Source organism: Camellia sinensis, chromosome 1, assembly GCF_055761805.1.
Source record: "Camellia sinensis isolate YWXY chromosome 1, ASM5576180v1, whole genome shotgun sequence".
NCBI lineage: Eukaryota > Viridiplantae > Streptophyta > Magnoliopsida > Ericales > Theaceae > Camellia > Camellia sinensis.
In genome coordinates this window covers 5,973,451-5,989,581 of record NC_138961.1, presented here as the reverse complement: position 1 = coordinate 5,989,581, position 16,131 = coordinate 5,973,451, and the positions used below count along the sequence as shown (strand labels likewise).

Sequence of the window (16,131 nt, the reverse complement as noted above, 5' to 3'; positions counted from 1 at the left end):
TGACTAGGGCTGGCTTAAGCCTAAATTAAACAAAGTAAATGTGATGTTTTTGTAAGTAAAGTAGGCTTTTGTCGTTTTGTTAAGAATCAAAGTTATACATTAGACTTTGATAATTTCGTTAGGAGGCTTGTATGATATTTTGTTATGAACTAGTTTGATTTTAGTTAAAGTTTTCAACCATCTTCACATTTTATAGGTGTATATAATAGCATTTTTCAATATCTAATAAAGAGAAAGAGAAATTTGTATACATTATATTGAATGAGACAATTAACAATACAATAGAAGAGACTGATTTATAGGCTGAGAATGAGTAACTTATAAGAAAGTTAACTATGGTAATGCACAATATATGGCAACACAACTATATATAGCTAACACCCCTCTCAAACTCAAGGTGATAATGTAAATATCAACTTGAGCTTGGAAATAAGGCAAAAAAGCGTTTTGGAAGATGAGCCAAAAAGTTACTATCCTATTTAAGTCACATCATCTCTCTAATACATCACTTCAAACTCAATCCATACCCAACCCATATTTCATAAAAAGTTAAAAAGTGCACTTATTTAGATCATCCCAAACCATCCTTTAATGAAGATAAATATTTATTTTATAGATCTTGATGAGTGGATTCTAAAAATATTAATTTTATTAAAAATTGATATTTAAATCAAAAGTTATATCATTTTAAGTTTTTAAAATATTAAATTAGCCACTAAGAATATTTTGATAATAGTGATGTATGCTGAATTTTTCAAAAAATTATTTTTATATTTATCCTTAATATATTAAATTTTATTATGAGAAAATTCGAACCAAATTTTCCAAACACTTTTAGCACTAGGGTTTAATAAATATGTGTCTAAAGTTTGTCATATTAGTACACTACCGTACTAGTAATTATGTGGATTGAGTTAAATGAAGTTGTAAAATTATAAATTGTAAATTGCAAAAATAAATAAAAATATATATATATATATATAGAAATTGTTGCAACCAAATCAACTCACTTATTTTCATCTTATAACCCACCTAATTCAATCTGTCAATCATATCTTAAAAAAAAAAAAAAATTCAATCCGTCAATTATCTCAGATTATCTGCTCGATTAGATTGGCGGATTAAGACTTATTATAATCAAAACATAATAAACTTGTAAAAATAATTTTAGATCAATAATTTTTTTATAATAATTATTTTGAAAATATTTGACTAGTGTGTAATTCGTCCTATTCTAATTATTTTTTATTCCCCTAGTATGTAATAATTTTTTCAGTTTGAGTTTTTTGAATTAAAGTTTTTGAAAATTGAATTTTTTATTTTTAGTAAATATTTTTAAAATTTTAAGCATTTTTTTAGATACATCTTATTTAGATGTGTCTAAAAAGTAAAATATTTGTGAAAAATATTTAAAAAAATTAATAAATACACAAAAATATAAAAAATATACTAAATTTTGATTTTTTTTTTTTGTATATTTTTGGAATTTAGTGAATTTTTTAAAAATAATTTCTCAAAAATTATATTTTTTAAGTGTACTTATGTTAACTGTGTTTAAAAATTTTAAAAATTTGATAAAAATAAAAAATATAGAAAAAAGAAAATAAAATTTTTCAAAAGGTATTTTTAGAAAACTCAAGCCAAGCGGGGTGAATTTTATTTATTTATTTATTTTTTATTTTTTGTAAGTTTCTTCCTTTTATTTATTTATTTGATAAAATTTCGGTTACCTGCTTCGTTGTACATTTTTTTTCTTGCCATTTTCTCTTCTCACTTCTGTTTTCTTAACTTTGGCAAAACCCTAGGCCACCATCACCGGCATGGCAGCTGCACCACCAGCCTCTAAAAAACCCTAGAAGGAGAAGGAGAAGGAGGTCCTCCTGAGGGGGTGACAAACCAAATCAAGCGAAGATGAGGATCATGATAAAGGGTGGGGTGTGGAAAAACACTGAAGATGAGATCCTGAAAGCGGCGGTGATGAAGTATGGAAAGAACCAGTGGGCTCGCATCTCTTCCCTCCTCGTTCGCAAGTCCGCCAAGCAGTGCAAAGCTCGCTGGTACGAGTGGCTCGATCCTTCCATCAAAAAGGCATGTCTTTTCTCTCTTTCTTCTTCATTCAATTTCACTACATTACTTGTTACTTGCCAATTCTGTTGCTTGCTTGTATTCCTGCTGGGAAATTGAAGGTTTCAATGTTATTATTTCATGTTTTATAGTTCTATAAAAGTGATAAACTTTTACATAATATACTGTAATATGCATTCGCAATGCTATTGCAAAACCAATTCAAACTTCCAAATTACATGTACAACAAGATTTAGAAATATTAATATCCTATTGCTACAACAAAACTGAAAAGAGCGAGACTCTGATTTTTAGGCAATTGAGCTAAGAGAGCGATAACATAGACAGAATGAGCATCTGCCATTTTTAGGAGTATAAGGACAAATTCAATATAACAGTGATATTGATGATGCAGTATCACTAACACACAATAAACCCCACATGTGGAGGTTCAACCCCCACTTTCTGGGTGCCACATATAGATTGGAGGGTCAAGGTGAAATTATTGGATGGTGATACAGGTGACGTGGTATCACCGTTGCATTGAAGTTTTTTCCCATTTTTAGGCCATTGAGCACAGAGAGTGAGAAAATAGACAAAATTAGTCCTCACATTAGGGTTAAAAAAATTTTAAAAAAAACATGTAAACACATAAGAATCCTGTACTTCAATAAGGGTGACTCTCAACAAGGTTTTAATTAATTAATTTATTTTTTTAACAATTTCAATGATGTCAAGTTATTAAAACCTTCTAAATTTTTTACATAATATACTATTCAATCCTTAAAAAAAAGAAGAAAAGAAATCAAAGTTCAATGGGTTCAACGAGCTCTGGCCGCGGAGATAACGCTCCGTCTGGTTGATGGAAAATCATATTTGTACCTTGCTTTCATGCTCGAAAACGTATCACTGTTCTTGGACCTTTTCTAGTATGACTTGTTATTTGTTTTCTTTGTTGGTTTGGTATTTATGGGAAATGGGAGGTTTTTTGCCTATGAGACTGGAGTAATGCTCTGTTTGGTTGCTAAGATAGTGTAAAATGAAAGAAGAATCTTATGTTTGATAGAACAAAATGTCTTTTTGGTGTAGTTTACATTTTCAACGTTTTCATTTTTCCCTTTTCATTTTTTAAGACAAACAACGAAAAGAGATTGAAAACACCCATGGCTGGTGGCAAGGCTTTGGTCTTTGGGGTGTGCTCCCTCCAATGTTTAGGATCTAAACCTCTTAGGTGCTAACAATTCCTTGGGGTTATCGGACTGGGGAAAAATCTTTGAATTAATAGTGGTGTACTTACGGGAAACTTCTTGTTGAGAGCCTATGCACCTCTAGGGATTGGATTAGTCAGGCTTTGATTCGAACACCTCGGTGTCAATTAAAAAATAAAAAAATCACACCCATAGCTTCCATTTTTGTGAGAAATTAATTTTTAAAACGACTCCAAATTGTTTTCAAAAAAATGGGATTTTTTCGGAAAAGTTTCTTGGAATGCTTGGAAGTTGAAATCACCCTCGTTATTATTGTTGGACATTTGTATTGGTTTGTTAGTTGACGATTATTCCTCGATCATGAAGCACAGACACCTCTCCGATGGCTATGTATTAGTGTCCGGCACGTGTCGGACACCAACACATTAGCCTAATCTTTTTTTATTTTGTTATTTTTTGGGTTATGGTGTGCAAATAAATGAGAAACTCTTTTAAAGCAAGCATAATAGTTGTCCTTGTAAGAATAGGAGAAGGGCCCCAGATATCAGTATGAACTAAAGAAAACGGTGTAGCAGATATAGAAGTATTTTTACGGAAAGGTAAGGCTGTCATTTTGGCAAGTGTACACCCCCGACACTCGGTAAGTTGACTAGGAGAAACTTTACCCAATATACTTGATTGAGCTAAAGACCGTAAGCGGTTAGCAGAGAAATGCCCTAATCTGGAATGCCACAAATAGAAAGGACTTGACAGAGAATCTAACTGAAAAGAAGAAAAGGCAGTTGGAGAGGTAGTCATAGGCAGATGCAAGCTCTCCACCACATAGAGGTCTCCAACTCTACGGCCAGTCTCAATCTGCTGCTTGGACATTTGATCCTACACAAATCAGATAGAAGAAGAAAAGATAACATAAAAACTAGAAGTATCAAGTTAACTAATAGATAATAAATTGACAGATAATTGAGGAAATATAAGACAGATGGAATAGAGACTGCAGACATAGCAGACGGTAAGATAGACCCAATAGATATAAATAACATACCAGACCCATTAGCAGCATTGACAGTAATAGGAAAGGAAGGGGGAGTACAATTCTAAAGTAAGGAGAGATGAGGAGTCATGTGATGAGAGGCACCAGAGTCAAAAAGTCAGACAGACGAAGAGATACCTGAAAAAGACCTAAGCAAATCTGAATGAAGAGAGGAAACAATGGAGGCAGACGAAGATGGTTGGGAGGTAGACAGTGTATGCTGAAATTGACTAATCTGAGCACTCAAGGAAGCCAAGTCAGGATCAGAAGCTAGAGCAAATGCAGTAGAACCGGCGAAAGCCTGAAAAATACTTAGAGAAGAAGGGCAAAACTGGGTCTGAGACTACTGAGAATACGAGCCAGATAGACATCCTAATCCTTTCTTGGGATAGTGATACTTCCAACGGCCCCTCTGATAGCAGAAAGTACACTCATCTGAAGCAAGAAGCCCATTCTTGGGCTTTACGGAAGCTGAACCCGTCATCATCATAATGAACTAAAAAAAAAAAATAAAAAATCGTAATAAAGTGAAAGTTGATGGGGCAACTATGTAATATCAAGAAACTTGTTTGGTCCAAACAAGAATAAAAGAGAACAGTGGTCAGCCAAAGAAAAACACCCAGGTCCTCCAGACTTAGAACAAGAGAGAGAGAGATGTCACGATGTAGGTCGTGACTCTGACAGGTGTGACTGATATCAAAATTCCAGCAACTGACGAAGACGAAGTCGAAGTCGAAGAACTGATGTCGTAACTCCAACAAGAGATCAATCACTTGTGAGTCGCAAGCAGAGAACAAGAAGCATCGAGGCAACTAGCAGATGCGACGAGCAAAGAGTGACACGAGTCGCGAACCAGAGAGGACGAATCAGCGAACCAGAAAAAACCACAATTAGAGACAGTCGCGAGTGAGAGAGAAGAAGTCACGAACAGATGAGGAATCGAAGCACAACTACCATGTCGAATAGATGGGTTGACCAGAAAGAAGAGGCGAACCACGTCAGAGGGAAGTCTTTCGGCGAGAGAGACCCATACGACCCACGAAGCAAGGAGCTTCGATCGATCATGAACTAGAGAGGGAAACGACGAACTAGAAATAAGAGGTTAGGGTTTCGAATACAACTCTGATATCATGTAAGAATTCTGAAGAATTTCTGTATATTCAATTGTATTTACTGAATAAAGAATACATCACTTATATAGAACTCTAAATCCTAATCCTAAACGAATACATCATTGATATAGAATTCTAATAGATATAGAACACTAATCCTAAATAGGAAACAAGAATAAACCTAAACCAATCTTGAGTAAGAAACAACAAGAATAAACCTTAATCAATCCTAAATAGGAAACAATATTCACATAATATATAATATTATTCTCACAATTTATGGCAGGAATAAACCAGCAAACAAAGAAAGAGATCACCACGAAGTAATATTGACATAAAAATATAACAGGGAAATAGGTTGAGATCCGACGGGCGGCCAAGGCAAGGTTGTCGCCCGCCGATAAAGCGAAGAACACCGAGGACTTTAGCCTATAGTTTTGATACCATGTTAGAATAGTAGAGAGATAAAAAATAATATGTATTGTATTGAATTGTATATGATCATTGTTAGAATTCTGAAGAGGGTTCTACATATCATTTGTTGATGGCTGCACCCGTTACACTTGGGTTTATCTTATGATTTATAAGTTTGATTTCTATCAGATATACCGTACCTTTCAGTCTATGATTACTACTCAGTTTGGGTCTACAATTAAAGTGTTACGGTCTAACTTGGGTAGAGAATATTTTAAAAATGAGTTTTGTGAGTATTTGGCTAATTTGGGTACCATTTACCAAACTTTTTATACAGATACACTTGCCCAAAATGGTCAAACCGAGCGTAAACACTGTCATCTCCTTGAGACAGCTAGGTCTTTTCTTTTCTCTGCCTCAGTTCTGGCTTTATTCTAGGGAGAGGCAGTTCTTACTGCTGCTTCTTTTCTCAACCGCACGCCTACTCTCCGTCTTTCTGGTTGATCTCCTTATAAAGCTTTGTTTTCCCAAATTCCTAACTACTCCCTTCTTCGTGTGTTTGGGTTTGTCTGTTTTGTCCTTCTTCCCGCAAAGATAATTCCAAACTTAGTGTCCGGTCTGTCCTCTGTGTCTTTTTGGGTTATAGTCTTACTCAAAAAGGCTATCGATGTTACGACCCTATTTCCCGTCGTCTTTATGTCTTCCGTCATGTTTCTTTTCTCGAACGTCTACCTTACTTTCAGCTTCTTCCTCTCACCGCCCTAGTTTCCAAAGAGGATTTGGTTCATATTGATCCGTTTCCTTCTGAGGTCCCGTCTGATGAGTACATCTCCACAGTTCCGCCTGAGCTTGTTCCATCTTCTCGTCCTGCTTCACCTCTGGCTACTACTCTTCCTTCGGTTTATTCTCCTCCACTTCCGTTGTTAGTTTATTCTCGTCGCAAGGCTCCTCCTCCACTGGTTGTCTCTGCCCCTGCTGTTGATCCTCCTGTTTCTGACGACTCTGATCCTGTTGCACACCGATATCCTACTCGAGCACGTCATCTTCCGAACAGATTAGGTTGGTCTAATACATGTTTTTCTCCTTCCTATCGTACTTTTTTGTCTGCTATTTACTTTTTTTTAGAACCTCAGTTTTACAAGGAGGCTTGTCAAGATCCTCATTGGGTTCAAGATATGGAGGATGAGTTGTCTACTTTACAGAAAACTAGTACTTGGGAGTTGGTTTCTTTGCCTACTGGTAAGAATCTGGTTGATTGCAAATGGGTTTATAAAATCAATACTCATTCTGATGGTTCTCTTAAGCATTACAAAGCTCGTCTGGTTGCCAAAGGTTTTTCACAGGAGTATGGTATCGATTATGAGGAGACCTTTGCTCCTGTTGCCAAGATGACTATTGTCTGTATTTTGATCTTTGTTGCTGCTGGTCGTTCTTGGCCTCTTTATCAGATGGATGTTAAGAATGTTTTTCTTAATGGCCATCTCACTGAGGAGGTTTACATGCGTCCTTCTCTTGGCCTTCACCATTCCTCTGGACAGGTTTGTTGCCTTCAGCGTGCTCTGTATGGTCTGAAGCAGTCTCCTTGTACTTGGTATGATCGCTTTCAGACTACTGTTACTAAGCTTGGGTTTCATCCTTGTGCTCAGGACTCTGCTTTATTTCTTCTCCATACCTCTGTTGGATTTGTTGCGTTATTACTGTATGTGGATGATATGATCATCATTGGTTTTGACTCTTCTGCTATATTTGAGGTCAAGCAGCATCTTTTCCGCACCTTTGAAATGAAGGATCTGGGCCCATTGCGGTATTTTCTAGGTATTGAGGTAGCTTCTTCTCCCAAGAGTTCTCAGGCCAAGTATGCCATGCCAATAAGGTTATTCATCGTGCCGGTCTTATTGACACTAAGATTTCTGATATCCCTATTGAGCTTAATGTAAAGTTCAACACTACTGATGGTGTTTTTTTGGATGGTCCTACTTTATATCGAGAGCTCGTAGGTTGCTTAGTCTATTTGACGGTTACTCGTCCTGATGTTGCCTATGTTGCTCATATGGTTAGCCAGTTTGTCTCTGCTTCTCGCTCCACACATTGGGCTGCCTTGGTTCGAAGTCTTCGCTATCTCCAAGGTACTATCTTTCAGGGTTTACTATTGTCCTCTACTTTCTCTCTGGATTTGGTAGCTTATGCTGATTCTGATTGGGCTGGTAATGTTACTGATCGCAAGTTCACATCTGGTTTCTGTATGTTTCTTGGCGATTCCTTGATCTCTTGGAAAAGCAAGAAACAAACTGTTGTTGCTCGCTCTACTGTCAAAATTGAGTACCGTGCTATGGCTCATGCTACTGCTGAAGTTGTCTGGCTTCGTTGTCTTCTTTCTGACTTGGGCGTCCCTCAGTCTTCCTCGACCTCCCTCTATTGTGATTGCACATAACACCGTCTTTCATGAACGGACCAAGCACATTGAGATTGATTGTCACTTTGTTCGTCAGCATCTGCAATCTGACTCTATCTCGCTTCCTTTCGTCTCTTCAGCTCCGCAGCTTGTTGACTTCTTTACCAAGACTCACACCACTGCTCGGTTTCAGTTTCTTCTTGGTAAACTCTCAGTGTTTTCTGCTCAAACACCTTGAGTTTGAGCGGGGGTCTGAGAATAATATTATATATTATGTGAATATTGTTTCCTATTTAGGATTTGTTTAAGTTTATTGTTGTTGTTTCCTATTTAAGATTGGTTTAGGTTTATTCTTGTTTCCTATTTAGGATTAGTGTTCTATATCTATTAGAATTCTATATTAGTGATGTATTCGTTTAGGATTAGGATTTAGTGTTCTATATAAGTGATGTATTCTTTGTTCAGTAAATACAATTGAATATACAGAAATTCTTCATAATTCTTACAGTCCTATACCAAATTTATTTATTTTTTTAATCTTTTTCTGATATGCAAATAAATGAGCCCAATCACTTTCATAAGCCTTTGGTTTGTTTCCATGATTCTCGACTAATAAATATTCTAAGTTGTGATAAGCTATTTGTAAACTTTCTTCTGAAAGTGAAAATGAAACTGAAAGTAAAAAGAAAGAAAATCAGCGAAATATTTATTGTCCATTCCATTGCTGCATTACATTGCTACATCATCTGTATATATATACATACAATGTAAGAGCTCTAGAAAGATCTAAACTAGCTAACGTACTGCTCTAACTAACTGCTAGGTGCATGACAAAAATTAACTACTGTACTCTCTGTTGCAGCAGATCTAATTGGGTAACAGTTTCTTGAGAAAGAAGGTTGATTTTCATATAGATATTAGCTTGCTGAATTATTTCTTTTGCCTTTCTCCCATTTTGTGCAGCTATTGTGAAGGACATCAGTCAACATTTTCTGACTTTTTATTTGTCTTCTGAGTTCTGTTCTAAATTACAGTGCAAGCAATTTTTTGTAAGTGAGAAAACTAAAATTTGTTTTATATTATGTGTAGACTGAGTGGACCAGAGAGGAAGATGAGAAACTGCTTCACCTTGCTAAGCTCATGCCCACACAATGGAGAACAATTGCCCCAATTGTGGGTCGTACTCCATCTCAATGCCTTGAACGCTATGAGAAGCTCCTTGATGCAGCCTGTGCAAAGGATGAGAACTATGAAGCAGGTGATGATCCACGGAAATTGCGCCCTGGAGAGATTGATCCAAACCCAGAGTCGAAGCCTGCGCGTCCAGACCCTGTTGATATGGATGAGGATGAGAAGGAAATGCTTTCAGAAGCACGAGCTCGGTTAGCCAACACTAGGGGCAAGAAGGCAAAAAGGAAAGCCCGGGAAAAGCAGCTTGAAGAGGCCAGGAGGCTAGCTTCTTTGCAGAAAAGGAGAGAACTAAAGGCAGCTGGAATTCAAACTAGGCAAAGGAAGAGGAAAAGGAAGGGTATTGACTATAATGCTGAAATTCCCTTTGAGAAGAAGCCTCCTCCAGGCTTTTTTGATGTCGCTGATGAAGATCAACCAGTGGAACAGCTCAAGTTCCCTACCACCATTGAAGAACTTGAGGGTGAAAAAAGAACTGATAGGGAAGCAAGATTAAGGAAGCAGGATATTGCAAGGAATAAAATTGCGCAGAGGCAGGATGCCCCATCTGCAATACTGCAAGCAAACAAACTAAATGATCCAGAAGCAGTCCGGAAGAGGTCAAAACTGATGCTTCCTGCTCCGCAGATTTCAGATAATGAATTGGAGGAGATTGCGAAGATGGGTTATGCTAGTGATCTCCTTGCAGGGAGTGAGGAACTCATTGAAGGGAATGGTGCAACTCGTGCTCTACTTGCAAATTATGCTCAGACACCACGACAAGGAATGACCCCACTACGGGCCCCTCAGCGAACACCTGCAGGTAAGGGTGATGCTATTATGATGGAAGCTGAAAATCTGGCCAGGTTGAGAGAGTCTCAGACACCGTTACTTGGAGGAGAAAATCCAGAACTGCATCCTTCAGATTTTTCTGGGGTCACTCCTAAGAAAAGGGAGATCCAAACGCCAAACCCAATGTTAACTCCTTCAGCGACTCCCGGAGGTGGTGGTATGACACCAAGACTTGGCATGACTCCGTCAAGGGATTCATTTGGTCTTACTCCAAAAGGAACTCCAATTAGGGATGAGCTTCATATTAATGAGGACGTGGATATGCATGAAAGTGCAAAACTTGAGCTCCGTAGACAAGCTGATTTGAGAAGGAACTTGCGTTCTGGTTTGAGCAACCTTCCACAGCCCAAGAATGAGTACCAGATAGTTATCCAACCAGTCCCTGAAGATAATGAAGAACCAGAGGAGCATATTGAAGAAGATATGTCTGACAGGATGGCTAGAGAGAAGGCTGAGAAAGAAGCGAGGCAACAATTGTTACTTAAGAAGAGATCGAAAGTGCTGCAGAGGGAGCTCCCTAGACCTCCTGCTGCTTCATTGGAACTAATTAAAAATTCATTGACAAGAGCTGATGAAGACAAGAGCTCCTTTGTTCCCCCAACTTTGATTGAGCAGGCTGATGAAATGATAAGAAAAGAACTTCTATCCTTATTAGATCATGATAATGCAAAGTATCCACTTGACGAAAAAGCGGACAAGGATAACAAGAAAGGAGCCAAGCGGGCTGCAAACAGAAAATCTGTTTCTGTCCCCGTGATTGAAGACTTTGAAGAAAATGAACTGAAGGAGGTATGCTTTTGCTACATATCTATCTATTAATACTGTTAGTTATTCTTGTGTGTCATGAAATCTTTTTCTCTTTGTTTTCTTATGGTAGTTTAATCTTCAACCACCTTACCATATCTGTTCATATTTGCTTCATATAAAAAAAAAATTGCTTGCTGATCAGAGCTGGTCATATGTTGATGCAATCATAAAACGTCAGGATAAGTTAATTGTTTTAACTTTATGCAAGTTCTTCAAATTATAGATAAGTAGTCATGCTCCTCTCATGGTGCCATAATTTCATTATCCTAATTATGAACTTTCCATAAGGCTCTGTTTTTTAGAATGAAAAAAGTTAGTAGAAAATGGAAATACAAGAAAGTAGAGCAAATGAAAGGAAAATAAAAGCAAAAGTAAAAGTTCAACATACATATGGTTAAGTAGAAAGTTTTCAGAAAGATACAAGAAAACAATATTAGATTATTTAAATGGGAGGGAAGTTAAAAGTGGTTTTTTCTTTTTTTTTGTTTGTGTGTGTGTGTGTGTGTGTGTCTAAATTAACCTTTATATCTACATAAGAGAACAAGGTCAAAGAAATTTCATAGACATTTACTGAGTCATTGCAATTTCATCCCTAAGGAGCTTGAACAAGGTCTTCATCCCTTTGCTTTCTTGCCAATTGCTAAGAAATTTACTCAGTCAATTGCAATAATTAGCATGGAATTAGAATAATTATTTTAGTAAAACGCTTTGTGTACGTTCACAAATTCACATGGGAATTTTGGTTGTTGCCATATGCCATATTTGGTTTTTGAGTTTCATGATATGCCATTTTGTTCAATTGCTTTTACTCTGGAGATTTATCTTTAGTATTACATTTATTTCTAGTACTATACATAAAATCCAGTAGTTGAGTCTTGAAGTACGCCTTTGTATCTGACATGTTCTCGAGTCATCTTCATATCTCATTTACCATGCAGGAAGAAGTAAGCTGATTATTAAACGAGCAAACGCTGTAGGAATAATGGATGTGTGCTCGTTATATTTGCCCAAAAGTTATGGATTATGGCCTTTTATAGCAATATGATGTTCTCGTGCAAATATTTATCTATTTTTCTATTAGACTTTCCCTCATCATTGTAGTTCCAATTCTTGAAACAAACATGACCATTGTGTCTTTTCCCGATTTATGCATTACTTTTGTTTCCTGAAAGTTAGAAGATTCAGAGCTCATACTTGTTTGATCTTGAACATCAAATACGTCATTTTGTGGCATACTACTGCCTTTTGTTACTACAGTGATACACTATCATAATCTATAAACCCAAAAAAAAATAAGGGTGCCTAAATGTGTTGTTACAAGTCGAGAAATAACCTCCTCTCCTTACCTCTTGTGTTTTTGCAGGCTGGTTATTTCATTAAGGAAGAGGTTCAGTTTCTTCGCTTGGCAATGGGGCATGAGAATGAGTCAGTTGATGCGTTTGTTGAAGCACATAAAACATGTTTAAACGATATCGTGTATTTTCCTACTCGTAATGGTTATGGTCTATCCAGTGTTGCCGGAAACATGGAGAAACTTGCTGCCTTGCAGAATGAATTTGAGATTGTAAAGAAAAGGATGGATGATGATACTAAGAAGGCACAACGCCTTGAGCAGAAGATAAAACTTCTTACTAATGGTTATCAGGTATGCAGAGTTTCTTGGTTGACTGTCAATTTATCATTAATATTAGTTCTTTTTCTTTTATAACTTAAAACATAATAGCAAATTTACAACATTGAGATTGTAGTACAAGTTTACTTAATAATTTCCTTCCTTTTGTATTTAATTGGTATTTGTTGTTTTTACATCCCCAGCTAAGCAGCACATTAAGTTGTTCCTTTTGCTTGCTTTTTTATCCAGGACTTTTTTCAAAGATGAATAAGATAGAGTTCCTTTCCAATTGCCTTAAATATTTTTAAGTATTTTTAGTATGAATTTTCTTTGATCAACAAAAAGATACATGTTAAGGTTTTTATGTTTGCACAGTTAGCACAATTGACTTATTAATGCACTATTGCTTGTTGCAACTGCCACTAGTTAAGTGAATAGATCTTGAGTATGATTTGATGCAATGAACCTGTTTATATGAACCGCAAGTCATGGATGCAAGAAATGCATGGAAGAACATACATGTGTTCATGCATACACAAACAAATTCACAATTCTTGCATTTTAATGCAAGAATACTCAAAATTTACTTTATTTAATGGCATATGAATTTTTATATAACTGCAAGTCATGGATTAGTTGCTGTTTGTTTTAGATTCAAGTTGTAATGGTTCTGATAGATGGACATTGTCAATGATCAGATGCGAGCTGGGAAACTTTGGTCACAAATTGAAGCAACTTTTAAGCAGATGGACACTGCAGGAACAGAACTCGAGTGCTTTCAAGCTTTACAAAAGCAAGAGCAGCTGGCAGCATCACATAGGATCAATGTCCTCTGGGAAGAAGTTCAGAAGCAGAAGGAGCTTGAGCGAACTTTGCAGAAACGCTATGGGGATCTTGTAGCAGAGAAAGAAAGGATCCAAAGCGTCATGGATGCTTTTATAGTACAAGAAGAAATTGCAGCAAAAAATCGTGCTCTTGAGTTGGCCAATGCTGCAGCAAATGAAACTGCTGAGCCTCCAGCTGATGAAATTCCAAGCCAAGAGATTGATGCTGCTCCAGTACAAGCTAATGCAAGTCCAAAACAGGACATGGATGCTGATGGAGTGGTCGAGAATGCAACTCCAGTCGTGGATGTGAGCTCATCTGACATCATGCCCTCTGTTTCTGCTGATGATGCTACTCAGCTCAAGAGTGTGGATGAAAATCACTCTAGTGACATTCCAGATCAAAATTCTGCTGTCAAATTGAATATTAACTCTGACCTTACTGATGGAGACAAGATTAGTATGTGTGGTGACACTGTCAATGGTACTATTGGTGAGAATTTAACGAGCCCAGAAGTTGCTGGGGGGGATTTATCAGCTAAGGATCAGCAGAATACTGGGGAAGATGGAATCGAGGATAGTATCCTGACCAGGCCAGAAGACATTGTCCCAGAAACAGCTGAAGATGGTAATGCTGATGAGAACAGACAAGTTTCTATGGAGGTGGACGGTGTAAATATGCAAGATGCATAAAAAACTTTCTGTCAAAAAAGTTCGAATAAACTTTGGATGCTGATGAAAGACCCTCCTAGTGCCCTTGCTTGTTCTTGATTGTGCTGCTTGGGGCTGCTCTCTGATGCTGTTGGAATTACTGTTTGCATTCTGTTGTCTCCTTTTATTGCTGATTATTTAATGCGAGAACAAGGAGATGTATTCATCCGGTTTGTGGAATCTCTGGAAAAAGAGACAAATCTTGATAGGAAAATGGCTTGCACGCCTGAGATTTTATCCCAATGCCAACCACATTATTGGTTATTATTGGCCTTAGGTTTGCGGGGTCCTAACAGAGGATCAATGATAGCCGAGACAAGATGAGTCCGGTCTTGTTCTGCGATTTGGTCTAACAAAGCATTATTCATCTTGATATGTGTTTGGTATAAATGTCATCACATTCAGGAACTGTAATATATATGCTTTTATGGTGGTATTATTGACTTTATATGGTTGTACATAATGGCAGCTATACTGGGGGCGTAGAACCTCTATATTAGCCCACCGAGGGTAAGTCAAAGGTTTTCTTACTGAATTGGATTATTTTTTGTGATATATGGATAATCATTGTTTATATTATTCAAATTTATTTAAGTAATTGACTATCAAGTCATCTTTTAGGTAGATTCTCACAATAAGAAAATTGAATTTATTTTCATCATAAATAATAGTTTAGGAGTTTCTATTTTTGGGTTTGAATTTCGAATTAGAAGCGATACAAACTTGATTTATTGAGTAGTATTTAACCAAACTTAATTTATTGAGTAGTATTTAACCAAACATATCATTTAAACAAATTAGTTGTATTCGACCTCCATTAATCAAATAACTTTACTTTTGGATAAATTATTTTAAAAGTCATTAAAAAATAAAATTTGTAAATTAGACTTGGTATTATTTTGTATGTGATTTACATTGGCCTTGTTTGAGAGCATGTTATTTTAGTAATTTTTTTACTTTTTAGCTAAAATATGAGGTAAAAAAAATTTAGTTGTTTGGAATGACTTTTTAGCTTTTTATGAAAAGCTGTGCAAAAAATAAAAAGGAAAGGAAATCTTTGACTTTTTGGTATAAGTTGTTGACTTTTTAATTTTTTTAGTAATTTTTTAATTTTTAAGCTAAAACAGTTACTTGTCAAACGAGGTCTAAATTTTGAATTTACGCTACATATTTTATTTTTGAGGCCCTACCAAAAGAGCAAAGTAAGAGTAGAATCAAAAGGGCAAGAAGTGAGGAAAATTCTATTTTCACACACTTATCTACCTCAGGACACATAATTTCTCAGTGCACACATTTATTAATTTGGTTATGATTATTCTTTTCATTTCACACATTTTATGTTCCAATTATACCCTAATTCATATCCACGTACGTACACCACCTAAACCCTCTTTCTACACACCTTTACCCATTCGGTTAAAAGCCTTGTTTCACACACCTGATGTATGAAAATGATCCATTGAAAAAACAACGAAGAAACAATGAAATCCCTCCATTCCTATGAAAGCCCCCTTATTCTTTTCGTTTTAATTCCCTCAATTCTATGTTGCTTTAATGTTACTAAATTCCTAAATTGAAATCTATGTAGTTTAAAATCACTCTTATACTAGAAGAATTCTAGATCATCTGAATGATTGTTGCGTGGTATTCGTAAGCAGTATAAATACTATGTTTTTGGTGTCAATCATCGCTGCAATGCTTGATAAGATCAGAGTGTTTAAGTATGATAACTTGGCTTTACCAAAACAAAAGGTGAAAAGAAAAAAATAAAAGTAGTTGTAACCACTACACAGAGTAGGTGAAGAAGAAGAAAGAGATTTGAAAGAGATTTTTGATGTGCTAGACAGAAAACAACAATCTGAGTTTGAACTGCTGTATAATTTCTGATTCTTGATACAACAAGAAGATAAATCATCTTTTACATTTTAAATTAGGGAG

General features: G+C 36.3%; 1 protein-coding gene across 1 annotated transcript; it reads left to right on the top strand.

Annotated features, from left to right (window-relative positions):
* Positions 1-1,686: 1,686 nt before the first annotated feature.
* On the top strand, positions 1,687-14,778 carry LOC114294389 (cell division cycle 5-like protein). The gene is made up of 4 exons (XM_028238515.2): positions 1,687-2,088; positions 9,310-11,028; positions 12,410-12,691; positions 13,357-14,778. The coding sequence occupies exons 1-4, from the start codon at positions 1,912-1,914 to the stop codon at positions 14,173-14,175; spliced, it is 2,997 nt and encodes a 998-aa protein (XP_028094316.2). The 5' UTR covers positions 1,687-1,911; the 3' UTR covers positions 14,176-14,778.
* The last annotated feature ends 1,353 nt before the right edge of the window (positions 14,779-16,131 follow it).

What these genes read in the sequence shown, in the direction of transcription:
- LOC114294389 (XM_028238515.2), top strand. Translation starts at nt 1,912, where the DNA reads ATGAGGATCATGATAAAGGGTGGGGTGTGGAAAAACACTGAAGATGAG. An exon ending in TCGATCCTTCCATCAAAAAG is followed by an intron (nt 2,089 to 9,309) that starts GCATGTCTTTTC and finishes TATTATGTGTAG; the next exon opens with ACTGAGTGGACCAGAGAGGA. An exon ending in AAGAAAATGAACTGAAGGAG is followed by an intron (nt 11,029 to 12,409) that starts GTATGCTTTTGC and finishes GTGTTTTTGCAG; the next exon opens with GCTGGTTATTTCATTAAGGA.